Source organism: Puccinia triticina, chromosome 13A (genome assembly GCF_026914185.1).
Source record: "Puccinia triticina chromosome 13A, complete sequence".
Taxonomy (NCBI): Eukaryota; Fungi; Basidiomycota; class Pucciniomycetes; order Pucciniales; family Pucciniaceae; genus Puccinia; species Puccinia triticina.
In genome coordinates, this window is record NC_070570.1 from 4305708 (window position 1) to 4332180 (window position 26473).

General features: G+C 46.5%; 7 protein-coding genes across 7 annotated transcripts; 3 read left to right on the forward strand and 4 right to left on the reverse strand.

Moving 5' to 3' along the window:
- Positions 1-867: 867 nt before the first annotated feature.
- On the reverse strand, positions 868-1230 carry PtA15_13A376 (uncharacterized protein; the record flags this gene model as incomplete). The annotated part of the gene is made up of 3 exons (XM_053162567.1): positions 868-959; positions 1034-1105; positions 1179-1230. 3 exons carry the CDS (start codon positions 1228-1230, stop codon positions 868-870), a joined length of 216 nt encoding a protein of 71 aa, XP_053026531.1.
- Positions 1231-1665: 435 nt separating this feature from the next.
- On the forward strand, positions 1666-5360 carry PtA15_13A377 (uncharacterized protein; the record flags this gene model as incomplete). Its single annotated transcript, XM_053162568.1, has 14 exons — positions 1666-1974; positions 2053-2161; positions 2255-2366; positions 2460-2546; positions 2730-2853; positions 2951-3126; positions 3192-3295; positions 3381-3466; positions 3535-3642; positions 3719-3826; positions 3903-4028; positions 4128-4184; positions 4262-5002; positions 5076-5360. 14 exons carry the CDS (start codon positions 1666-1668, stop codon positions 5358-5360), a joined length of 2532 nt encoding a protein of 843 aa, XP_053026532.1.
- A 539-nt stretch (positions 5361-5899) lies between these two features.
- On the reverse strand, positions 5900-6283 carry PtA15_13A378 (uncharacterized protein; the record flags this gene model as incomplete). The annotated part of the gene is made up of 1 exon (XM_053162569.1): positions 5900-6283. One exon carries the CDS (start codon positions 6281-6283, stop codon positions 5900-5902), a length of 384 nt encoding a protein of 127 aa, XP_053026533.1.
- Positions 6284-6713: 430 nt separating this feature from the next.
- PtA15_13A379 (uncharacterized protein) lies at positions 6714-7302 on the reverse strand (the record flags this gene model as incomplete). Its single annotated transcript, XM_053162570.1, has 2 exons — positions 6714-6806; positions 6904-7302. 2 exons carry the CDS (start codon positions 7300-7302, stop codon positions 6714-6716), a joined length of 492 nt encoding a protein of 163 aa, XP_053026534.1.
- A 1515-nt stretch (positions 7303-8817) lies between these two features.
- On the forward strand, positions 8818-10635 carry PtA15_13A380 (uncharacterized protein; the record flags this gene model as incomplete). Its single annotated transcript, XM_053162572.1, has 3 exons — positions 8818-9128; positions 9242-10260; positions 10346-10635. 3 exons carry the CDS (start codon positions 8818-8820, stop codon positions 10633-10635), a joined length of 1620 nt encoding a protein of 539 aa, XP_053026535.1.
- Positions 10636-11015: 380 nt separating this feature from the next.
- On the reverse strand, positions 11016-11525 carry PtA15_13A381 (uncharacterized protein; the record flags this gene model as incomplete). Its single annotated transcript, XM_053162573.1, has 3 exons — positions 11016-11022; positions 11085-11218; positions 11310-11525. 3 exons carry the CDS (start codon positions 11523-11525, stop codon positions 11016-11018), a joined length of 357 nt encoding a protein of 118 aa, XP_053026536.1.
- A 3000-nt stretch (positions 11526-14525) lies between these two features.
- PtA15_13A382 (uncharacterized protein) lies at positions 14526-16545 on the forward strand (the record flags this gene model as incomplete). Its single annotated transcript, XM_053162574.1, has 11 exons — positions 14526-14753; positions 14838-14894; positions 14963-15055; positions 15124-15198; positions 15281-15320; positions 15581-15682; positions 15756-15779; positions 15871-15938; positions 16018-16206; positions 16312-16340; positions 16446-16545. The coding sequence occupies 11 exons, from the start codon at positions 14526-14528 to the stop codon at positions 16543-16545; spliced, it is 1005 nt and encodes a 334-aa protein (XP_053026537.1).
- Between the last annotated feature and the right edge of the window lie 9928 nt (positions 16546-26473).

A 26473-nucleotide genomic window follows, 5' to 3' on the forward strand; every position in this document is an offset into this window, starting at 1 on the left:
CCCGGTAAGATCTTTATTCATGACTGCTTCGTCTGCAATGCGATCGAGGGCTTTTTGTTGAGCAGCCATTGCGCTTTCAAAGGACGTTTGTTGCTTTTTGACAATGTCAGCAATTTCCAGATGAGCAGTAGTCATCTTCTTGAGGTGTTCGTGGTTGGACACGTCGAGTTTCTCCTCCTGATAAGCCACCTTAGCCTTCTTGTGACCGATTGGACGAGTCGGCCCGCCACAAGCAGTCTCGTCGCCAGATGTATCTGAAGTCAAGTTTGTTGTACCGTCTCTGGTCAAGCTAGGTAGCAAGCTTGATGATGGGCTAGATGGATTGGGGGCTCCGTTACGTTCAACTTTAGCTTCGTTTTTCTTGGCCAGAGAAGCAATGTAATTATGCCACTTCGGAGCCTTGGAGAGAAGATCGTAGCAACACATGAATCCAAAACTTTTGTCATGGAGCTTCAAGTACAAAGTGAGGGCTCAAGTACAAAGTGAGGGCCATGCTGATCCGGTTAGTTGCCGTTGTACCGCTCGGATTCTGATGGTTGATTTGGCTGACACAGCCATTAAATTTGTTGAGAGACTGCTGTATGAGGCCCCAACGATTCTTGATGCTTTTCATGGATCGAAAGGGCTCAGAGATCTTTGATTGATAGTGGTTTGTGACCGTGTCCCAGAAAGCGGACGCAGTTTGATCCGTACCTTTCCGCCTGTCCTCAGTCATCTCAAGCCAAGAGGTACAGATCTGGAGGTCCTCATGCTTGAGATAGTTGGCTGCGCGTACTTTCTTTGTGTCCTCCAATTTGCTGTCTGCCCCGTCTTCATCTTCATTATCTCCATCAGAAGCTGATTCGTCCTCGGTCCCTTTCGGAGCTTTTAAAGCTTTTGGAGCTTCCTGAATCGGTTTCTTGGCAGCCTTTTTTCTCGGTCTTGGATTCGCGTTCTTTTTAGCCTTTGGCTTGGGAACACTGGTAGAAGTTGAATCTTGAAGCAAAATATCAACAAATCAAATCGTCGGCAAGAGTCAAGATCCACTACTGACCGTCTTGTGCAGATATAGTTCTTTTTTGAGAAGCTTTCTGGGGAGCGGTATAGATTTCGATTTCCGTTGGATCTAATAAGAAGCCAGCAAGAGATCAGAAACTGTATAGAAAAATATGCAGCAAGCAGATTCAAGAGAATCTCACCGTTGTTGATGCTTGGCGTCAGTGCTTTGAGCGCAGGGTCGAGAAAATCCATTTTGATTTGGCTGGGTCTTGACGATATTGATATGCGACTGGATAGAGATGTGGATATCGGGGGTGCGACCAATGGAGTTTCACGATGTTGTTGTTATGTGACAGTGTCTTTTGGGTCTTTGGAGAGAGTCTCTAGGAGTCCCTACATGTACGGACTCGGGCATGAAATTTGGGGACAGCTGTAAAATTTTGACGCTAATAGCGCCCGCGGTGGGTCGGGTTGAGTCGGTAAATTCCAACTAGAGACCCAATTTAGGGCCCGCGGTGGAGTTGCTCTAAGTATTTTTTGTCGTTTTATCTGCCAAGGCTAAAGATGTGCGGGTCCTTTGATCCGGCCCGTCTGGATGGCGGCCCTGCTTAGATAATCCAGTGTGGATATCAGCTAGGCTGACTCCACCACCGCCAACTGGAGAAACCAAACCACACGAAAACAGTTATGGCCATCGACGAAACGCAGGCAGCACGGAAGAGCTACGAGGAACCACCGTCGAGGATGATGATGGAAGACGAACACAAGCCAGGATCAATCACCATCCTATCCCAGTCTCAGACACCCGAATCGCAACACTCCTCAAGCGCATCCATCACTCCGGTCACCCCTGCCGATCCGCCCACTGGCTTGCCCCCACCGGCCATCAAGGGAACTACCACGGCGCCCAAGCCGCGGAGGTCCAAAGGGAAAGAGAAGAGGGCCGTGCCCGATGATGTCCAGCTGATCACTGAACTCCCTCAAGCCAACGCTGAAGTATACCACTTCTTATTTCTCTCTCTTTCGCTTTTTCCGAGGTGAAACTCAATCGAACAATGGATCTTTCGGAAATAGGCCTTGAAAACTTTCACACAAATCCATCAGAACTGGTACCAGAATAAATCCCTAGGGACCACCAAACAACTCGAGGATGCGATGATCTGTGATTGCTCATGGTCGGCTGGTCAGCAGACAACGCACTCCACCATCCTCATCCTTAGAAGAAGAAGAAAACTAGACTGATGGAGTGTAAAAATAAAAATAAAATACGAAACAGGCGACGATCCGAGTTGGGCATGTAGCGAGCACAGTGGATGTATCAACTATCTGACCCAGATAGAGTGTCTTCAAGAGCAATGTCGATGTCGTGACAAATGCCAAAACCAACGGTCAGTCTTATCTCTCATCTCACCTCTCCCCATCTCGATCCGATTCGGCGGAAAAAAACTGAACAATGCATATTTTGTCTTACCAAAACGAAGCTTTCAAAAACGTCTCTATGCCCCCATCGAAATCGTCCAAACTGCAAAGAAAGGGTTCGGAATGCGCCTTCAACTCGATGTTCCTAAGTAAGCCTGAGTGATTTTAAAAAACATCACAGCCTCATTCTTCCATATCCATCCACAGATCATATAGATTGGTCACAGAAAAGAGCAAAATCAATTAACTCTCGTCCCCGCTTGGGTCTACCGCTACTCTTTATCTTTCTATCTCTCTCTGGCCGGATGAATCATGGTCTCTCTGAACAAAAGAGACACGTTTGTGTATGAGTATCTAGGCGAAGTGATTGGCGTGAAGGCGCTGCATAAACGCCTGAAAGACTATGCAGAGGAAGGGATCAAGCATTTCTACTTCATGGAACTGCAAAAAGACCAAGTATGTTCCTCCCGCTCCGTCTCCTGCTCAGCCTCTCCTCCTCCTCATCAAATCCTTTTTTTTTCTTTGATGGATGGGATGGAACACTTGTGCATAGTATATCGATGCGACTAAGAAGGGTGGCTTCGGCAGGTTCCTCAATCATTCCTGTAACCCAAACTGCTACATCGGTAAATGGGTCGTAGGCCGCCAGTTGCGCATGGGCATCTTCACCAAAAGGGACGTCAAGGGCGGCGAAGAACTCACGTTTAACTACAATGTCGATCGCTATGGGTATGCAAACCTCTCTGATAAGAAAAGCGAGAACAGTATTGATCGTCGTTTCTGATTTTCGGCAGTCATGAAGCCCAGGAATGCTTCTGTGGTGAATCGAACTGCGTTGGCGTTCTCGGCGGCAAAACGCAGACTGACCTTGGCGCCATGGATGAGCTATACATCGATGGTTCGTCTTACAGTCCCCCCCAAAAAACTCTGCTCAAAAAACTGATCATCCAACGAATGCCGGGTTCTCTCTCTTTCGTATCTAGCCTTAGGGATTGTGGACGATGTAGAAAACTTGAATCTTAAAGGTAGTAAGACTAAGAAGTCTAAGCGCATGGACATCGATTACATGGTCAGAATCAAGTCTCTTTCCTCAAACAAATCAAGCATGGCTGGTCTAAATGTGTTCTGCGTATTTAGCCTGTGATGAAACCGATTCCGCTCACCGACGTTCCCAAAGTGGCATCAGCCATCCGACAATCGACTTCTAATAAGAAGATATTATCGAAGTTGTTGCGGAGGATAATGGTCACTTTCAATCGCATTCTTTTCCAAAGCCTCATATGAGTTGATCGTTTGACCTATTTTCTGTGATGTGTTTTAGATTACTACGGACCAGTCCGTTCAAAAACAGCTGATGAGGTTACACGGGTTCAGTTTGATGAGTATGATCTTGAACGAGTATCTCTCAGACCAAGAGATTGTTCAAACGGTTAGTGAGTTTATTTACTTCTCCATGCTCCTCCTCCAAAAAATGTCTCACCTTTGTTTTCTTTTGCTGTATACAGATTCTTGAGATTTTATTGAAGTGGCCGTTAATCACTAAGAATAAAATTGTATCCACCAATATCGAGGAGACGGTTATGAAGCTCTCTGATAGCCCTTCGGAAGTCATCCAAACTTTGGCTGCTGAGGTATGCACCATCCGATTATTTTCTCTCTATTACCTTACTCTCTCTTGTTGACCCATCTCATTTACTTCTGGTTTTCTGACATTTTTTGTTCATATGTAGGTGATCAAGATGTGGGTCGCTTTGGAGGTTTCTTATCGGATTCCGAGAGATAAAAAAGTGAGCTTTATATTCGCACCGTTTATTGCACCTTTTGTTAACTTTTTTTTATCTTCGGTTGGTTGGGATGGTCAAAGAATTTGGATATTGCTGACGGTAGCAAGCGTAAAGCGGAGGCACTTTTGGACCAAATATTTTCCAAACGATTACGAGACAGTAGCGCACGGAAAGAAATCAGTGGATTGAAGCTGGTTTCGGAGAAAGCATTCATCAGGCCCGAAGCAGCGAAGCGGGTAGACCCGCAGACGATCAAGCCAGAGAATCTGGCTCTTCCGCCGGATTGGGCGTTCGAACGGACAGCGGAAGGCACACCATATTACTATCACGTTATCCTCCGGCAAACCCAATGGACCGTCCCCACGGCGACGGATGTGTCTCGCATGGAACGTCAGCTGGCTGAGCAAGTTGCCCGTCAGAAAGCCGCCGCTGCGAATGTTGAAGACATCGTTGCGAAAGCCAAAGCTGAGGCCGAGGAAATCCGGAAGGCTAACGAGGCCCAGCGGTTGCTCGAGGAGGCTGAGCACAAAAGACTCCAGTCCCTCCACTCCGATCGCAAAGACAGACATCGCTCAAATCGCCCCTCTTCCTCCTCTCATCACCACCACCATCATCGTAAAAAAACTTCCAAGGATCTTCCTTCTGGTTCGGCAGGAAAACCTTCGTCAAGTGAGAAGAAAGCCGAGATCATTGATCCTAGTATGCGTAATGCTATCAAGGATAAAAAAATGCTTAGGCTATTCAGCAACGTCGTCGTTCATACCATGTCGCGATATAAGGATTCTTTGGACCATGAACAGTTCAAACGACGTGCTAAAGAAGTATGTCCTTCTCTCCGACTTCCGCTCTCTGATGAACGAGACACTGAAACCAAAAACATTCTTTTTTTTCAAGTTGACGAACATTTTGTGCGAAAAGGAGCGGAAGTCAAGTCACTATGAGAGCGAGACATACGAGGAGATGAGTTCAGGCAAGGAGGTGAAAATCAGAGCATTTACGAAAGACTGGATGGGCAAACTTTTAACACGAAAAGGCATAACGATACCGGCTCCTAGTAGTACTTTTCCGACTACAACTACGACACCATCATCATCAGGGAACAAGCTAATAGAGCATCAGCAACCGGGGCCGTCTGGGCCGACTTCTCCGTTACCTAATATTTCTCCTTTCTTTGCGTAAATAACGCTGGCATTTATAAAAACTAAAACCGTGGCGGACCGCCCCCGGAGAGCCATGCTGTTCAGACTCCAGAGCTCCAAACATGCTCCAATGCCTCGATGGCCGGTGCCGGTCGTCAAGAACATGCCAATCATCAGAGTGGATGTCGCTCTCTTGATGGCCGGTAGCCGTCATCAAGAGAGTGTGGCTGCTCTTGATGACCGGTGCCGACCAACTAGATCTCTTGATTGGCACCAGGCATTATGAAAACGGTGGCTATGCCATCGCGAAGCGACTCCGGCCGGGCCCCCTCCGAAGAACGAGGCAATTTCTCAAGTTGCAGTGCCCGTGTCGGCCATTCTGAGAGTGACCCAGTGCTCTGCACAAACCCATTTTCGGCCTCCTCATTGCCAATCAACATCCGAAAAACCAACAAGCTACATAAATACATGCCCAACTCGACAGCCCCTCCTGGTGGTTGCTCACAGAGTCCGCCCCAACCCGCAAAGTTGCTGCCCCCCGACCATCAAAACTGCAGACCGGGAAGGGGCGGTCGAGGCTTATGGTCTTCGGCCCAAGAGGTCGCGGGCATACGTTCCCATGGCCGTGGGGGTACTTGCGGGCACCGCTTTTCGGCCAAACCCATGAAGGAGGATAGTCCGGCCTTTCTTCAGACCTGCGCATGTCCAGCCTTGTAGAACCCGAGAAACAAAGAGGGAGAGAGGGAGCATGGTGAATGTGATGAGTGAAAACGACAGATTGAGTGGCATAAAGTACAGTACTGATGCCGAGGAGCCATTGGCATCCCATTGCTGGACAAGACCATCCAAAAACGGGCGCATCATCGCTCGAAGATGCGAATGGTTGCAACCACCTCCTGGATTCGGGCACGGTGATGTGGCCGTGGCGAACATGGCAAACAGCAGCCTGGGCGAAGGGCTCATCGGGATTCGGGCTATGCACTCAGGAACGCGGCTTTCGTAGCGTGCACGATGATGGTCATCGTCGTGGGTATCATCACCGATTGGTTGACAGACTCATCGCCTTGAGTACACCGGCCAGCACTCCTGTATCCTCGAACAAGGCATTGCAATTTTTTTTGTCTCTGAAGGGGTGCATTTATTTTGTCTCTCAGGGGGGCTTAAACAACTCCAGGAAAACAAGGACATCATCTGAAGGAGTAATATAACTTTTGTGCGTTGAAACCATTCTACATCTTTTTAATTCCAGATAAATCATGAGAACAGTAATAAATGAAAAGAGTAATAAATAGATAGAGAAGTTTCCGGTACATCTTGGAGAACTGTACATAAGAGTCGTGACTGTTTGGGGGACCTGATTGTGGGAGTGAAAGGAGGCACATTCTAGAGGCAACTAGTTTCCAGTGGTGGTGCCGGCGTTACCAGTTGCAGGCTCAGGCTTGTCACCGCACGCAAGCTGATTAACGGCATGGGGTGCTTTGTCAACCTGCAAAGGGGTCATTCTGGTCAGTCTGGGTTTGGAGAAGGGACATCGCGACATGCACGGCGATGCCTCGCCTGCTATTAGGGGATTAAGAACTTACATTTGCACCCTCATCTGTACTTCGCTTTGTGGGTTGGGTCGGCGCCGGGGTACCATCGCAGGCGAGCTGATTCACGGCACTTCGCTTGGTGGGTTGGGTCGGCGCCGGGGTACCATCGCAGGCGAGCTGATTGACGGCACTTCGCTTTGTGGGTTGGGTCGGCGCCGGGGTACCATCGCAGGCGAGCTGATTGACGGCACTTCGCTTGGTGGGTTGGGTCGGCGCCGGGGTACCATCGCAGGCGAGCTGGTTAACGGCACTTCGCTTTGTGGGTTGGGTCGGCGCCGGGGTACCATCGCAGGCGAGCTGATTAACAGCGGGTGCCGGGGCGGCCGACGCCAGTCCGGCAAGCGCCGAGACAACAAAGATGAAAGCAAACAAGGTCTTGAACGCAGGCATGTCGGGTGATAACAGGTGGGCACGTCGTAAAACTGGAGAGAACCGGTGATTGTTCGTCGGATGTAGTGCTGATGCTTGATTGGACTGGGCAAACTGCCAGGGAAGGCCCTGGTTTTATACCTTTTCGGCTGCTCTGTTCGACACACGAGGAACAATGCATCGGTCCTCATCTCCTGTTCTCAGAGGTTCTCAGCTCGTGGTTAGCGTGGTGATCAGCTGGTTTGTTGATCTATATATTCTGTTGATTCGGTTTGCGAGAATGCTCGCACAAACACCGGGAAAACTCGACGATGTGCATGCAGGCATCCAACAGATCCATCGCGTAGCGATCAAGCATCATATGTGATCTATTCATCAGTAAAGATCGGTAACCACATCTGTTTCCCAAAAGACCATAGCATAGGTCTCGCCCTCGAGTGGATGTGAAGGAAACTTGAGCTCCCTGACATCATGTTTGTTCGAGATTCTTTCCAAACTACACCACGGAACTAACTTATCTAAGTCCCGGCGGTGGGGGCGCACCGGAGGGATATGCGGTATCGGTGATTTAGGACTGAGAGCAGAGGCCAAAAACACCAATTTTGACGAACCATAGCTCCCTCACCTCCGAGGATTCCGGCCCTCTGTTTTTTGTCTGGGGTAGCAATATACCAACAAATAAGCAAATGATACAAGGAAAATGTCAAACAGTTGATTGAAGATGAAATAATACGCTATACCAGCATTGATAAAAACTAGAGTATGTACCAGGTACCTCACTTCAGAAACCAGGCAGAAATTAAACAAAGCCAGACCTTTGACCATTGGTGTGGCCCAATGTTTGCAAGTACGAGTGAATTAATCTTGCTGCCGAAGCACCTGAGGAATTTGGTTTGAATGGGGATATATCTTTGTTCAACAGTCCTTTTTGTGCGAACTTATCGAAGTCCCTCCAAGGCTGCAGAGGTCGGACTGTGTTAAGTTCGCTTTTTGTGCCTACCTGTGCCTACCTTCTTGCCTCTCATTTCACTCGTGTAATCAACTGAAAGTTCTTCAAGTCTCAAGTAGCCTGGAATTGGTTTCCACAAGATGGTACACCTACCAGTACCACTCACTCCCTTGCCTCTGTTCTCATGACCCAACTCACCTCGACCAGTCTGTTGCACATAAATCACACCAGGGTTGATCCCCCCAGACTTCGCTGATAGTTAAGAACGCGAGTCAGGCCTCTTTGCATTTGAGTCTTGACCATTGCAACGGATGTTCCTACTGGCTGTCAGTATGGCCTGGCGATCTTCATTATGATGAACCGTCTCAGATTTGACCATGCTGTCTGAATGGTTTGGCCTTGCGGAAACTCAGTCTCCATTTGTGAACCTTTGAGGCCCGAGGGTGTGTGAGATCCCCCCGGCCCCCGGTGGTGTCCTGGGTTGATCAGGTGGTAATGACGTCATCGAAGTTGAGTATATGCAGGTATATGCTTGTTGACCTTTCCCGGCTCAGCAGTCAGCATCCCTAGGCTCGAGATCCATCAAGATGCTTCCACCCAGCCTTCGACAGCCTCAGAGGTTTCTCAAGAGCTTGCAAAATCCATCATCACCAGTCCAACGGCAACATCCACTTCTGGCCGTCCCAAGGCTGTCATATTCGATCCATCACTTGAACTGCAACCATCTACCAGTCCATCGAACGCCGGTTACTCCAGGCCATCCACTCTCAGCTTGTCAACACTACTACTTCAGTTGCACCCCTACAGCCCTCCAGCAGCTATCCACTCATCGCACCTCGAAGCCCTTCCTACTGGCGGATATCGGCGAAGGTATCACTGGATGTGAAATAGTCAAATGGTCTTTCGACAGTTTCCTTCTACTCCATTGGTGCTCTTAATTCTACCCGTCCTTGACAGATCATACTGAAAAAGGAAAATTTTGGTTCTTTGACTAAATTGCTGTAAGAACAGGCTAGTTACACCAGGTCAAACAGTAGCAGAATTTGATCCAATAGCTGAAGTTCAATCAGATAAAGCAACCGTAGAAATCACAAGTCCATATGACGGCATAGTCGAAAGCTTGGTGGGTCAAACGGGACAGGTCGTCAAGGTTGGAGAGCCGCTTTGTATGATCTTGGTTGAGTCTGAACTACCGACATCCCCTCCGGAACACTTCGCAGATCAAGAACAAGATCAATTTGATAAGCTGGTCGAAACACAAGAGAAACAGATCAAACAGGACGGCTCGCCAGCACTCGATCTCCTATCGCCCTCCGATCAGAATGCTCGAAAGACGCAGGTACACTCGACTCCCGCTGTCCGCAGATTGTCTCGTGAGCATGACTTGGATATTACCACGATCAGAGGGACTGGAAAAGAAGGCCGGGTGACAAAGGAGGATGTGATGAACCATTTGAGTGAATCTGATTTGATTTCAAGCCAGCCGACAGCCAAATCTCTGGGTAGTCAACCAAACCAAACCCCAAAGAAAGTTTCTCAAGCGCTCAAAGAACCCTTTGGAGCTGTAAGACAGGCTATGTTCAGAGGAATGTCCCAATCATTGCGAATTCCACATTTTGGATACTACGATCAAGTCGATGTGACTGAACTAGAAAGACTTCGGCAAGGACTCCTGAAAAGTTATCCCAACTCACGAATCACACCACTCAGCATATTTATCAAAATACTAGGAAAGGCCATGATGCAAAACGAACTGTTTAGATCAACACTATCAAACGACGATCCGCCTCAATTCATCAAGCGCCAAAGTTGCGATATCTCGATAGCCGTCGACGCTCCCGCTGGTCTCTTGACCCCTCTCATCCCTTCAGTCGATTCGAAGTCCATCGTCGAAATCGCAGATCATATCACCAGTCTTCGTAAATTTATCGACCAGTCGTCTCCGGACAAAATCCCAAGAATACCGGATAAATTGGGTGGCAACCGATCGGGTACTTTGACGATAAGCAACATCGGAATCATCGGTGGTAGTTGAGTGGCACCTTTTTTTTAAATACGTTGCAATACTACTGCAGCTGTGAATCACTGACCGCCGGGCAAAAAAACCTCTCCCAGCATATACACATCCAGTGATTCCTCCCACAGGACAGCTGGCTATCGGAGCGATTGGCTCGATAAAAGTGCGGCCGGAGTACGCCGCGAGCGACAAAGAGCTAGCCAAAGCATATGCCCTCGATCCCGATCTGGTGCCAACCCGAGAGTTAAGGATTGAGCCGAGGTTGATGGTCGAAGTATCCTTTACCGCCGATCACCGGGCCGTCGAAGGCGTTGAATTGGCCCGTTTAGTCCAGACCTTCAAGACGTATTGTCAAGCTCCCAACCTACTCCTCGCTGAACTCGTTTAAATTTCTCTGCCACTATATCTTTCTCTTACTTCCTCTTCTATACTGTACAAATGTACCTCATATTGTTCAACTTCAACACTTGGATACTCAGATTGTCATGAGGGGTAATTTTCCCCAAGCTTCTGCGGCTTTTTTGTCACTGAGAACAATGAATTTTTGAAAGCTTCCGTCTCTCTTTCCTCACACTGAGCCTTCCCATATGCTCTCTTTTCTCAGATGAGCTGTCTTTGGTTCCCAAGATTGATATAATCACAAAGAGCAACAGATTTCAAGCCACAGAATCATGGAACCTAGTTATTTTATGTGCCAAAGTAAAAACCTGTGCAGGAGGTGTATTTTGTGAAGCCGATTGAGCCCAAGAAGAAAGTCAAAGAATACGATTAGCGTCTGGTTAAGTGGGAATTTGGTCTATCGATATCATATGATGAGATGAGGGTGAAATATCTTACAATAGGAAAGATAAGCAGCTAGGATCGCGAGTGGCACCATAAAACCCCAGCCACCAGACTGTTGATTGGAGGTATTTAGATGCATGAGCTTGTTGGGAAGACTTTTTGGTGGCCGGCGGTCCTGTGGGTGCCCCCTGAAATAGGAGTGGTGGGGCCAAGCGATAAGATGGCTCATCATTGAAAGATGATCATGATACCAAGAAAATGGCCAAAATATAAGCTGACCTGTTTGCAAGTTCCGACGCAAAACTGCTCCATCAATGTGCCTCTACTATGGCCAATGTCCTCGAAAGGTTCAGTGGTGTCTTTACCAGCTTCACTTAATAAGACTTCCTCACGACCTGGATGTTCCTCCAAGAACTTGGATACTGCGTACACCTTTCCATTGATGACCAGGTGGAGATTACTAGGGTCTGAATGCGTGGGGAGCTCCTCATGCATACGTGACACTGAAATCCTGTTGTTTGTTGTTTGGGAAGTGAAAACAGAAAGTGTAGGTGATTTGAATCAGTAGACGAGGCTGTATGTAGATCTAAAAAAGGATGACTTCTATTCCGACATCAGGTCCAAACGTTTTGAATATCTATTCCTCGGGTTTCGGTCAGGTATATGTTACTATTCACTTGACAAGCCCGGCCCATGAAAGCTGCACCGTACGCTGTGTTTTGTAGAGGGACCCTAAAGTTAAACCAAATATCATGTCACCCGGACCTTTGGTTAGTTCTGGACTGGTCGACCAAAATAAGGGGCTATTCTGGGGGCTTCTGCCCTTCTTTGTGACTTCCTATGTATGGCGACTCGAGACCACAGCGCGAAACTGGATCGCCAATTTCTTCCTCGCCAAAATGGTGATTGAACTGCAAATTCGCCAGGATTGTGTGGGTCCGGAGGGGCGGTTAGGTTCCCCAACCCGGCCGGAGCCAACTTGATGAAGGAGCGACTAAAGTCGGCAAACCTATCTGAAATAGAACAATTGTCTTTCTGTCTCCCAAGTTTTCCCCCCTGGGCGCATACGGGTCGGCTAGAGTCTAGAGAGTATGATCGACTCGGGTGGTAAGGAGGAGGTGGCTCGGGCCATTAAAGAATTGTTAGATTCCTCCCCGGGAAGCGATCTCTTTATTTATACTGACGGGTCGGCCCACCCTGAGAAAGGGTTAGGGGCTGCCGCGACGACAGCCGATGACAAATTCTCGGAGTTAGCAGGACTGGGGCTGAGTAGTAAAGCCTCCAACTTCGAATGTGAAGTAGTAGGGCTATTGCTAGGCCTCAAGCTCGGAATGGCGATGGTGGAAAGGGGACTAACGAGAACTATCACGAGTTTATCGGATAGCCAGGCAGCCATAAACCGGCTCTCCTTTTGCAGATTCTGGATTTGATGAGTACCCTCCCGGCTGACATCTCAGTCCGTGTATGGTGGTGTCCTGGGCACGTAGGGACATAGGGACATAGGGTACCGAAACGGCGGACAAACAGGCAAGACAGGCCTGTGGCAGGACTCCAGGGCCCATCCGACTGAAACAAAGTCTCGAGTCGGCACGGAATCAACTCATCGAGAGGCATCGGAGGCCCAAGGATCGGCCGGCATTAGAATTCTCCTTATCAAAACTTTTCATCACCTTCGCTCCGGACACGTCCATCTCAACGACTTTTCCGCCTCAACCAGGAACCTCCACCCCTGTACGGTTTGCAACACATGCAATGTCAAGGAAACGGTGGAGTAATTCCTTGTTTACCCGAGCACATCCCCAGCACCAACAGCAGATGCGGCGTACATTGAAAGCATTCAAACTACGATCGGCTTCCTTATCCTCGCGTTATCTCCTACATAAATGTCCTACAAGCAACGCAGGTGGTGGCTCAACTTATCCGGAACACTGGGCGGTTTTTGGACAACCCGAAGCTGTATCCTCCCATTGACGGTTTTACCAGCAAGCCCTCCCCGGATCAATGCCTTCAACGTTGAATTGGTCTATTCTCTAGTTACATTTCTTTATTAAATTTCCTTTTCTCTGTCTCACTTCTTTTTCAAGGTTGCAAACGTTGCCTGAAACAGTTGCAGTCCTTTGGGACATCTCTTAACAATGAACATTAGCACTAGCTTTTACACTGTTGTAGGTACCTCATAGTGCGCAATGTCAAATCAAACTGCACTACAAAAAAACCAAAAGTGAGATGTATGTAGCAAGATGGATCAAGGGGCGGAAAACACCTATCGCATAGGATCCACCACATGGTCCCCCACGCTATTTGATAGTCTGAATGGTACCGACAGGGGTGAGCTGCATGGGGGAGTCTTGAGGATGTGCGACAAATGCCCTCAAATGCCTCCCCCCGACGGAGGCGAACCAGGGGCGCAGCTAGGGCCTAGGCGGACTTTTCTACATAATATGTAGAGGCCGAGGAAGTTCTCCGAAGACGCGCGAAGCATCTCGGAGAGGGAGGGTGCTCGCACCCCGCGAGCACGGGAGGGACTTGTGTTAGTTTGGTACCGGCGAGGGAGAAACTTGCCCAATCTCCAACTCGAGCCTGATGGCAAAGCAGTCGTCACTCAAAATTTACAACTTTTGTGCTCAACGTACTACTGGGTAATGTCCTCTTACAGTTCCATGGACTGTTGAGTGGACGAGAGGGTCCACAGTCAACGTTTTGATGACATCCCGGAGGCGGATGTTCCCTTAACGCTGTGCCGAGGCGTTGAGGGAACGGTGGTCCAGAATCAGACTGTTCTCCCAACGAACCGGTTCCCTCGACAGATTGGCAGACGTTAAGGACCACTCTGTTGTAGGAACATTTTGTTTCAAGACCGCCGTTTCCTCAACACCCGGCAGAGCGCTAAGGGGACTGGTACGTCCCAAGAACATGTGGCCTCAATACCGCCACTGTTTGCTGGTACGTTGGCGGGAACTCCGCGTTGAGTGAGGGTTCTGACGACGTACCAGAACCCTCAACGCAAAACCTACGTCTTGCGGGGTTAACGGACGTTTTTTTGGCTCAAGCGTCGAGGAAACATTCGATATCTTGCCGAGCATCAAGGAAGCACTTGAGATTTCCTCGATCGCACCTGTGGTGAAGGGTTGAAGTGCCCCTTTGCTAGAGAATTAAAAAAAAATATCAACCAGCGCGTTACGTGTCTTTTGAGTCACCGTGACTGTGACTCGTGAGTGTGCATTGGCGATCTACCTTCGGTTGAACTTGATTTCTTCTGACATATTCTGCGCCAATAGCGAGCATGGCATTCTGGAACGACCTTCAACTTGATGCGAGTCTTGTTTGTCTTGCGCTTGATGGACCCCATTTTTCTCCTACATAATGGAGAGGAGAGGGCCGCATCCTGGAAGGCTATACCCCCAGAGACAGCCAAGGCCTGTCCATCCCATCGTTTGCATCTTCATCTCTACTGCTAGAAACCATTGAAACCATTCCTACATCAAAATTTTCATCATGAAACTCGCATTAGAAACCATCATTTCCGCTTTGCTGCTGCCATTGGCCAGTCGTAGCATAACTATTCCAAGCGATCGGCACATCTTCCACGGAAACCTTGGTCTGAATTCAACTAACCTTCACCGAGGTGGTGTTGCTGTTGGATTTCTGCCTGGGTTCCGCGAGCGCATCGCCCCCAATGCTGTAAGGGACATCAACAACTTGTTACCGGCTCCGATGGCGATTGTAGGTGGTGCAACTCTTTCTGAGTCGCTCTGTGATGAAAAAAACCCAAGCTAACCTTGGATTATTTGCTCAAAATGTTATCAGGTGGGAGACTATGTTCACCTAGCAGAGCATGATCCAGATCTATCCGCGCTTGATCTGGTATGTCAAAAGCCGTATTTTGGCTGCGAATTCCCAAGCAAATTCCTTACATCTGATTTCCCATTCAGCACCTACCACACATCCTGAGTGCGCCGGGCAACCCCGTTTGGCAGATTGCTCTATTGCCTAGCGAAGGGTTAGACAAAGTCACACCGTATGTGGTGGGTGATGTTTCATTTTTTAGTACTGGTTTTTCGCCGTGATTGATTGTGCAAATGGGAAAACTTAGGCCGAGCGTATCGCCATCAAAATGGCATCGATCAACAGACTGGGCATCACAGTTTGGTTACGATTTGCTCACGAGGTAAGACCCAGATCAATCGCAAGAAGAAAAATGCTGGACAAATTGACCATGCTCATGCAATTCGATCCCTTCCTTGACATAGATGAACGGAGACTGGTATGGATGGGGTCTTAAGCCTGACTGTGAGTCTAATTCTTGTTTACAGAGAGTGGCTCAAATGTTGAAATCATTCCTTTCGGTTTGGACCTTAGTGTTCCGCGCAAAATGGAGAATGATCGCTCATGCAATCAGAGCTCGAACACATGGCACTTGTTGAGTCTCGACTTCTTTTATCATTTTGGCTCTAATTTTCGGCGAATTAAATCCGACCACTGACTCAACGCCGCTTGTGTTTTTCCATCTTGATACCTAAATTCCATTCCTCGACATTTGGTCTAAATAGACATGCTTTGGGCTCCTAACGTCGCTTTCGGCTCATACAATGACTCGATTAGAGGTGGCTACAGTAGGTACTGGCCTGGTGCTGATACTGTCGATATTTCGGGTTAGTTTCCTATCTCTTGAAACCAACTACATGCCGTGCTTTCGATTAACTGGAACTGGGTTGCATATGTTAGGGCTTTCGTTTTATCACTTTGGAGGTCAGCCTTGCATTATTGACTTCTGCGAGGGCTGCCAATGGCCCAATACTGATGCTCGACATGTGCGATTTGACATTTGCATAATTTGCAGGGGAGCGCCGATTGAACGTTTTGCCGCGGCCTGGAGAGGCTCTTGAGAAGATCCAAGAGTTTTCTGAAGTAGGTTCAAAGCAGCATCCAACAACCATGATTAGCCGTTACCACATGTTCGCTTATAAATTCTTTTGTTCCTCTACAGCTTTACGGCGCTGGACAAGGCAAACCAGTAGTCCTGGCAGAAACTGGTGCGGCTTACACCACTTCCCTCAGCTCGGGACGTCCAACTGTTGGAGGCGCTTCAAACCATGATATCAAGTTTGCCTGGTTGCAACAACTACTGTCGGGGGAGATAAAGTACCACGTTCCGGAGCTCAAAGCAGTTTCTTGGGTGAGCTCAAATCCGCTGTGATAGACTTTGAGAAGCAGAAAAAACAAGATTTTTATTTGTGTAAGCTGACATGTACGAAATGTGCTATGTACCCGCTTTATTCAGTTTGAACTGATCAAAGATGAAAACGCCGGGTACGTCATGGGTGGTTCTTTGATTCTTCTCTTGCTACATCTGGTTGCTTATGCTGACAATTTTATGTGTGTATGTTTTTTGGATCGTTCCTATGTCACTAACAGTGTCCAAGGCACAAGCGTCAGATGCGAAGATTACCGGTTAATCGTTGGTGAAGAGCGGCTCAGCCAGGATGCAGTCCGCTACTTATCGAGTGGCTACTGAAGATTGCAGATGCATCATCAAACAAGCTTGGGTCTTGAGTTATAGCAGAGCAGACCTCCCGGTAATCAATGCTTGAAGTCTTAACTTCCCTGTGGATCAAGATCTGGATCATATTACTTGACTTGGATTTAGTTTGGGAGAAGCATTAGAGAGTGATCTAAAACCATTTCATTGCAGCTTGTTTTTGAGAAACCAGCTGATTATTGTTCCGCTGCTGGTTTTCAATGTCTAACTCACTTACCTTCTCTGAAATATCTCTCAACAAATTATTTATTTATTCATTTAGATTTACTGCAATACCAAATTCCATCAAAGACTGCAGAGATTTGGGGCAACTCTAAAGCTCAAACAAAAGACCAAATCTAATCAACCAGCAATCTTTGTGCCAATACCTGATATCCAATAAATTGGGTGTAATACACTGAGAATCAACATTGGCTGGGATCAAATGAGAGGTTGGGAATCCAAAGGCCCATCAACAACATTGATTATTGTCAAATGCATTTAGAAGAAGTTTTGCCATATTGAATGTCCAATGTTCATGCATCCCTTTTCCCATATCCTAGCTTTCCCCATCATGGGCCCTTGTTCCTCTGTCAGGGATGTTTGCAGAGTGGAAGATAACTAGCAGTGCCAGCAGCTGGGTTCTGGTTGGAGTTCTAGTCAGGCTGCGGAGTGCTATCTACTGGGAAAACAAGCTTGCCAGCCGGTTTGGGAAGTTAGTGGAGGCAACACTGGCTTGATACAATCCAATACAATATTGGGCCCAATTTTGTATCAAATCAATCACCGTTACTGTTGGCAGTAATGAGCTTTTCTGCAGCTGCTCTCAATTGTAACAAGGGTTTTTTTTTCTTTGGCTTTGAGTATTTATTGCAACACCTTATAAAGTGAAATAATGTTCAGTAACATGTATTATCCCACCACCCCCTGACATTTACCCCTATTTTCTTTGCTACATATCTTAAGTAGCAACAAAATAGGGGCAAAACATCTTTCTGTACACATTTTTTGTTACCAGTGATGATTAACAAGACCGTAACATAATCTAAATAACAGTTGTATATTGTAATGGCTCCCAAAAAGAAAATGGAGAATAGTTTACTAACGGTAGCGCGCTGCCGTTACTGGTAACAGTAACGGTAACACATCAAAAATCAATATGTTACTGGTACAATACCGTTGCTGGTATTGTACCAGCCCAGTTTTGGTTGAGGGTTGGCCTTCAAACTTGCATTGCAAGGGTGGTAAAACACACACACCCTAGGCACATATCCCAGCTTTCCACATCATGGGCCCTTGGCCCTCTGCTGGGGATGTTTGCAGAGGAGACAATACTACCAAAGAAGTAGCAATGCCAGAGGTGGGGTTCCACTAAGGGTGTGGATCACTATCTAAAGGGGAAACAAGCTTGGCAAACTTACATTACAGGGGTGGCAAGATACACACCTGTATGTGCAAGTGTTCCAGTCAATTTGGTCTCCATTTCTGCAGATTCATGACATACCAAGGATGTCGTTTTATGTGCCTTTCAGTTGGGTGATGATGAATCTTGAGGGACAGAGGTCTCCACCCAGATGGGGTCTGGGGTGTGGCTCTGGGAGTTTAGATGGGGCAAGAAATGAAACACTGGGGATCAATTTCATTCTTATGTAACATTTGACTAGCACCAATACTACAACACAACTCAGCTGTTCTCAGGAAAGGCACAGCCTTCATTCCTGATCACCTCCATTTTCTACTCAGCCCACCTCTTTCCACCCTTATCCGCCATTTTGACATTGTATTCATTCCACAAGTGTTGGAGCTGATCCTCCATTGTGCCATGGCAATCCTTCCGTGTCCCTTTCCCTTATTAGTTGGGAATTCACGGGATGTGTGGCCTTGCGTTCTGCAAAGGAAGGAGAGGTCTTCCCGCATCATGCACTCCTTCTTGGAGGCAGACAGGTGGCCCTTGATTGGAAAGATTTACATAGTTTTAGGGTCCAGTGCTGTTGGATTTGGGGCCAATATTCCCATGCCTGTGGTGGAACTATGTCTGGTGCTGGGTTTGCAGCATTTGTTGGAGGGATAGTGGGGAAATTTGATGATTGCCCTCTGGGTTGTCTGGTTGGATAGAGCGGAGAGTATCTGGTGTAGCAGTGGTGTGTGTGTTTTAGGAACATGTTGGAAGCAAGTTGGAAGTGTTGTGGGTTGGAAAGGAAAAGATGATTGGGGTTGGCAACAGCACCAAAAAGGTGATTGATGAATTGAATTGAGAGAGATTGACCAGGGATCAAGAGAGTTTTAGAAGCTTGAGGATTCAGAGGGAGGGCCAAAAGGCGGAGATCAAAAAAAGGATAAATAAAGTTTGGTGAAAGTCACAAGGCGCCTTGGATCAATAAGATATCTGAGATCAAGAATTTTGATGGTTTTTCTTCCTGGGATCAGATAAGTTCCATGCCCCCCATCGTCTGGGTTTGGGGTACTCAAACTTCAAGTTAACTACACCTATCCAAGGAGGCACAAAGAGTCTCTGAAGGAAGGCCTTATGTGTAAAGTCGGGGTTGCGGCCTGCAAAGACAGGGTTTTTTGCAATATTTTGTTGTGTTTTGACTTCAACATTAGCACCTAAAAGTGAGCATCTCATAAAATAGGAAAAATTGGGGAAGTGGAGCCTATCTTCTTTCCTATCATTCCTAAAAAACACTATGTTAAAAGTGGCATTATTGAGGTTTCTACATGTGTTTCACAAATCCCATTTTTGATTCCCTAAAGGAGCTTTGAGGTGTGTGAAAGGGGTGTGATGGTGGTCTGCCTCCGCAAGCAACCTGTAATCCCTGTGACATATTGCCCAAATTCACAAGTGATTTCAACCTGATTGATGGCTTTTTTTTTTAAAAAAAAAGTGAAAATTTCAGAAAATGTAGGAAATCATCAGGATTCTTAAGGTGCCATTGGCTTCTCAAATTTTTGGAGGTGTTGTTGGTTATCTGATGGGTTTTATGGTTTGTCAAGCCATTTGGCTGGTACAGCTCACACAAGAACCGCAACATTGCATGAAAGTCCCTCCCTGACAAGAGGGTGCTTGCACCCCGCAAGCACAGTGTGGAACTTCTGCGCAATGCGTGATCTGAGCTTGGAAGGGAAATAGCAAAAACTAGGTAAGTTTAGGCTACAGGTGCTTGAAGGGCTGCCTTCCTGTAATAAACTCTGGGAGAAAGTACACTAGAATTTTATAGTGTGGCTAAATCAGATGAATTATTCTTAATCTAGACTGCTTCAGACCCTAGGAACCAGGAATCTTGTGCGTGGGATGAGAGATGTTATAGTTTTGATGTGATCAAGTTTGTTATCAAGAGTAAGTTATGTTTATAATTATCAAGTTCTAAATTCAAGATCTAATATTATAATACTATAATGATGTAATGGATGCAGAAGTAATTTCTTAATATTAATATTTATGCAGGCATTACTATACTATAGTGGTGTGATGAATGCGGAAGTAATCTCTTAATATTACTATTTAGTGCAAGCATGGAGAAAAAGGAAACAGGAAGGGGCAAGGAAGGCCTCCTTTTATAGATGAAAACTTGTCTGAGAGTGGTTTTGGTGATGTACAATAATGTATGTAGTGTGAAATAAGAAATCGGTGTGTGAAAAAGAAATTAATATAGTGTGAAAAGAAATTAATGTAGTGTGAAAAGAAATTAATATACTGTGAAATAAAATGGCTACTTTGGGAAAGATGATCATGTCTAAGATGAGATTTACCAACATGTGATTGCAAATCTTTGAGGGGAAGTATGTGTGAAAACAAAAACAGCCTGAAGTGGCTGTGCGCCTAGTATGAGTATGAATCTTAGTGTGAAACTGATGATTTACTGTGCTAATTTGTGGCGTGATTGATTCCTGCTGAGTGGACTATCACAGGTTTTCTGGGTGATAAAAAAGATGTGAAATCTGAGAGAAAAGATTTTATGTAAAGGATTTGTACTAAAGATATTTAATATGTAATTTGTAATGTACTATATTATACAAAACTATACTAATTTGACGCTGTTGATGGTTGATTGATCTCACCACAACGGGAGGGACTTGTGTTAAGTTTTCAGACTCTGAGAAGTGTAGCGCGCTGCAGACCATCATCACACCCCGCGCGCACACACAAATAAACCAAAGACAAAACTACACAACCAAACAAAAGAAAAACACATAAAAAGGAGACAAAACCAACCCACCACCTGCAAAGCCCTACCAAAACACGCAGCAAGAGATATGTAGAACATAAACCACAGCAACATGAAACAAAAATTGGACAACAAAACCAGAACCAAATAAAGAACAGAATCAGAATGAGAAGCCTGACGCATCTTGACACCAATACACGCGCTGTGTTGCAAGGATCTTGAATTGTGAGGGCTGCAACCAGACGGGTGCCAGCTTGATGCGCAAAAAATCAAACTGATTCTCTGCCTGTAACATGTGGCACACCACACCACTCTGTTGATCTCCACATCAATCCTCATTGTGAAATTGGAGATCTCTGCCACAGTGGAGAAGGTGTGTGACATTACTGCCAGTTGGAAGTCCTTCTTCAAGCCCTTTTGGTATAGCTCAATGAGAGTTGGAACCTCCAATCAGGTGTAGGTGGATAGGATGATGAACTTTTGGCTGTACTTTGCCACCAATGCGGTTTGTTTGAAAACCCGCACAAACATAAGGGAAAGAAAAGTAGGGAAATGATTTAAGGCAATATTTGTCGTGGTTAGTTGAACATTTATTTTCAAGAAGCATAAAAAAGTGAGGAAGCGCACAAACTCAAATAGGTAGGCAAGTCTTAGAGATTAGATATGTAGGTATACAGTGACTTGAAAACCAAACTCTGTCATTGCTACTAGGACGAGTACGGAAGCGGAACCCCATTCCTGTGATCTAATTCAACCAGTTGAGGCAGGTTAAAGGTCTGCCTTTGCACATATGTAGCTTGGATCACTGAACAGACAAATATGAGCAGATATTTCCTAATTCTAAATATTTCTTCCGTCAACAGGCTTACTAAGGTGTGCTTGACATCCCTCCTTCTGGTGGAAATTTTCTGCCCTGCTGATCTGATTTATATCTCTTTCTGCCGCAACACTCCAGCATTTGGTTTCAAACTATCTTTACATTTAAGTTTGGAAGAGATGGCTAGAGGCTAGAGAAAGAGAAAGAGTAACGTGTAAAATTTGGATTGACTAGATAATTGCATCTTTTGTGGAATAGATTGACGGGGTAGTTGATAATTGGTTTTGTAAAATTTTGGCAATGCAGACAACGTGATACTAATGAAATAGCCAGTGGACTGCAACCCGGCAATCCCGTGCTCCTCCCATTCTGCGGGTAAAGGAAAAGTTCCTTATATCAGGTTCTGTCGTAGATAATCTCTACATACGCATTGACATTGCCCACTCAGCCTTCTCTTTCACCCAATACTTGCGGTATCTAGAATGGCCGTCCAATCGGACGCTGTGTCAGGGGTTGAACTTGCACTACGTACTGTACTTCAAGCTATGAGCTGAGCGCTCTACTAACAGTGCAGGGTCTCTTAAGAAAGGCTACGGCTGGCCACAAAGATATACACAAACAAGGGACCCTTGAGCAAAATATGTCGAGGCCGCCAAGTGTCTCGCCGCCCCAATGTCAGCTCGACAATTCTCTGGACAGTTTACAATTGCGCCATTGTGCAAATTGCAACTGCATTCATGGGATGCGGATCTGACCTTTCCCCATAAGTAGAGCCTCAGAACCTCACGTCCCCCGTGCGGGCGTATCACCGGGAAATGATGGAACTGGAAGGACTATTATACATCCCACTCCAGCTCCAAATTATCCAAGTTTCATGTTATATTCAGTCACATCGTGTGGTCAACATGGAGAAAGGGCTATCTGCGATGAAAATCACGCTTCAACTTCTGGCTATATAGCTTGGGAGAGAGTGAGGTGGTTAGAACGAAAGACTGACTTATCTCGTTTCGGCTGAGCGACTCTTGCAGTGTACACTACAATATAACAAACTGAAGATCGTAGATACTGTCAACCTGGCTTGGAAGATTTTACCCGTATCAGAGCGTACGCCGACTTGCTGATTCCTTCCAGACCACAGAGTAATCCAAACGGATAAGATACCGTCTGAAGGCTCACGACACATTTGTACATTTTTTGCATCAAGAGCCTTAAGTGGCTGGGATTGATGATGAATTTGGGGACAGGAGGACGAACCATCTTCTCGGTGGTTGATTCGACCCAGTCGATTGCTCCATCCTGCCCTGAAATATGATGCTACGTCCCTAACAAGCCGGGTGTTAGAGTAGGATTAGTACAGCTAAACACTGCCGTGACAATGTAGCCCCAGAGGAAAATAATTACAATCCACTTGAACTAGCGTCAACTTCGATGGCTTAAGGAGAGTTTATAACTCATCATATGGCTCGGTGGTAGGTTTTTACATAGAACGTAGACTCACATAGTATTAAAATGAAAAAACAAACAGCACCGCCCTTGTTCCCTGAGTGTAGCTGAGCGTTCCATATCCAACGGCGCGCCAGGATTGGTCGGGTTTTGTTGGGCCAGTACTACCACAGTGATGCCCCAACGACATGATTTGTTCTTTTTTTCGCACTTGGGCAGACTTAAAAAGGACCTCCATCCCGGTCAAACTTTTTCCCCATCAGCCCCACTTCACTTTCCAATTCAGATTCCTCCCTTCATCGCCTCTTCCAGCAGACTACTACTCATCGTATTCCACACCTCCATCGCCCATATTCTCCTCATAGTCAGGATTATTCACATTCCGTCCATTTTGAACCTTGGGACGACCGCTCAACTCGCACAGCTCAACCCTTGGGGGATCAATCTACTATCTCTCGCTGTCGACTGAGGTCTTCCTTCAACCGTTTTCTCGACTTCGACCATGTCTTCAGGCATTGTGATCTCTCTGATCATCTCAATCGTTGATTATTGAGATTGCCTGATAACTCGCGTTGGGGTAGCTATCCCCTAGAGCTGGATTTCCTTACTTCTGTTGGTCTTATCCAACCGAGTATACATCAATCAACGCTCAACTTGATCCTTCTTCTTGATCTTCGAATTGGATCAACTGACCACCTTATAAGGTGAGGCACTCACAGACTATCATAGCCAGTAATGTCTTGTGCTATATCCCCACATTCAATCGATAGGATGGCAAAGGTGAGCGAATGTTTTTCTTTTTCTTCTGAAACGGAATATTGTAACTAACTTTTTCAAATCTTCTTTGAATCAGCGTTGAGCTTGACAAGAAAGTCTTCTCACCAGGTGCGCGGTCCTATCCGCTAAGCCACCCCAAAGAGCTGCACTCGCCTCCTATCGACATGAAAGGTTTCATGTACCACCTCAATATTTAATATTTCTCTTTTGTCAACTGACGACGCGAGTGACGTTGAGGTATGTAGTGGCACAGTTATCAGAAATAAAATATGCTTGACAGATTCCCTTGCTGATTCTCATCCTTCTACCCCACAATGATCCAGTCATCGCGTGATCGTCAACGGTGTTCATTCGCGATCATCCAAGTTAGCACAAGGATTAATCCCTTAGCAAAAGGGTATATCCTTTGATGTCCTGGGCACTTGCCAATGCTCAGCGATAGATCCCTTTAGGTTAGCCATCGAGTTTTCTTGATTCATGATCACTCAATCTTTCTCACATTAACATGCCCCTTCTTCATGTGCAGTGCAGACGGTCGAGAGAGGTTGACAGGTCAACTGGAATGACACATACCTCCCAGACCTCAACCTCGGAGGTAATGTCCTCGCTCTGCGGGAATCACATCCCACATCCATCTCATTTGAATTAGCAGCTCATATCTGCTTGCTATGAGTGCTCTTTTGGTTTCAATATCCGACTATGAAAGAGACTTGAAGCGGTCATCGTGTGACCAATATATGCTGAATATTACCAAGCATAGCTCTGATTTCTTTGATTGATATACCCAGAGGAGTACAGTTGATTCGTAGCGAAGAAGGGTTGTCTTCGACTGCTGCTAACTGATCTTAGATTCTATTCGAGGTTAGACCTATCGGTTCAATATCCGATCTTCTGGTCTCGGAACCTGATGAATATGCGATCAAGGGTGATTCTACCGAGTGATATGTTTACTCTGAATCGACCTCTTGGACCAGCCGAATGATGAAGACAATGATCAGATCAACGAGGATATCACCTTCAAGACCATCAGAAGAAATGCGGTTGAAATTTTGATGAAGCTCAACTTCCTCGGGATTCGAGCGGGCCAGATGTTGCTGCGGTTACTGCGTCGGCTTGGAGATATTCCGGCCCGATGATGATGTCAGGCCATCCCGTGCTCGGTGATGGCCTCTGAGGGTTTTCGCCAAGATCAACTTCTTCGGAATCTCCAGCTTACCGCTGGACGTGTCCCTAGCTCTGATGCCTTCAGAGCTCAACGGGGACAACTTCCCTCCGCCTATCCAAGCAACGATCGACTCGAAGAACCAAAGCAAACGAACTGGACTGACTTCGCTCACATCCTCATCCGGATTCCGGGGCAAACACTGTACGCTATACGCCTCTCTCTTTCCTCGCTCCCTGCCTCAGAGAAAAATATATTCTTGTGCTTGATTCCAGTGGGACTGATTGTCTTGTCGGAATTTTTATCTTGGGAATCCGAACCAACGAAGAATCCAGAACAAACTAACAAATTATAAGATAGCCCAGTTCTCTTCATCTCGACCACGGAGGTCAGTCCCTCTTCACCATTGCTACTCTATTGATGACAGTGACCGACTAACCATAAATCCTAGTGGTAATAGATCAGGGACCCTACGTAGGATGGATCCCGGCATCGGGTCGACGTCACATCTGTCCATCTCTAAACCCTCGATCGCGTCTGGAGTGGCCGCTATCATCGATCTTTCCAGCGATCAATAATCACCAACACAACGAAGCTCTGCTCCTTTCCTATATGTACGACTTCAACGCACCGAGATCTTTTCCTGATCGGCTCGCGCAACATGGCATTCGGCCTCTCTCGGGCCTCAACGCTGCTACTCGATCTTCGCGGGCGAGTTCTTGAAAGATATTCTGACGGAGGTAAGCTTGCTCAACGTTCTGTCCTATCCCTAGATTTTAATTCTCACCAGGCCCTCCTCATTCTAATCGGAACAAGGATTTGAGTGGCGATCAACAAGCGACCGACTCTCTCGGAGAAGCTTTGCTCCGACTGGTTGATGAGCGTCTTCGACTGCTCTCTCCGATACCCTCATTCTATCTGAATTCAACCCCAATCACCCTCAATCGTTCTTGTCCATCTTTCCCCCAGCCGCGAGTCGATTGCACGGAGTAGTCAGATTATTATTCCGTACCCTTTGCTTCTGTAGCCTGCGTGCTTTGTATTTCTCTTTTCTTTTGTACTTCTGCTGGTATGAAATTCAAATTGATTATGCCTTTGTCCCCAAACTTAGTGATGACATGTAACGGTTGAATGTGCGACACTCGTCACCACAGATGACATTCTGCGAACGACAACATATCAGATGAAGGCCCTTTGAAAGATGGGAAAAACCTAAAGCTAAAATATCAGGTAAGTTAAAAAGAGAAAAAGAAGATGTTCAGCAGCCAAACTTCCCTCGACCTAGATTTTGGAGGTTGCATGAATTTTTAGGGCCCTGGTTAAACGCTCCATACTTGAAATATCTGAAATAAGCTCACGATCAATTTCGGCTTGAACTTTTCCCCTCGGCTGGCCAGCACCATCGCTAGTGGAGAGTCTGGATTCAGAGAAGATTTGGATACGCTCTAGGTGGACTCAGCACGAAACACTCTCGCTCTAGAACAAGGACTGTCCGACCTTTCTTCAGACCTGCGGATGACCGGCCTTGTAGAAACTGAGAAAAAAAGAAGAAGCGTCGTG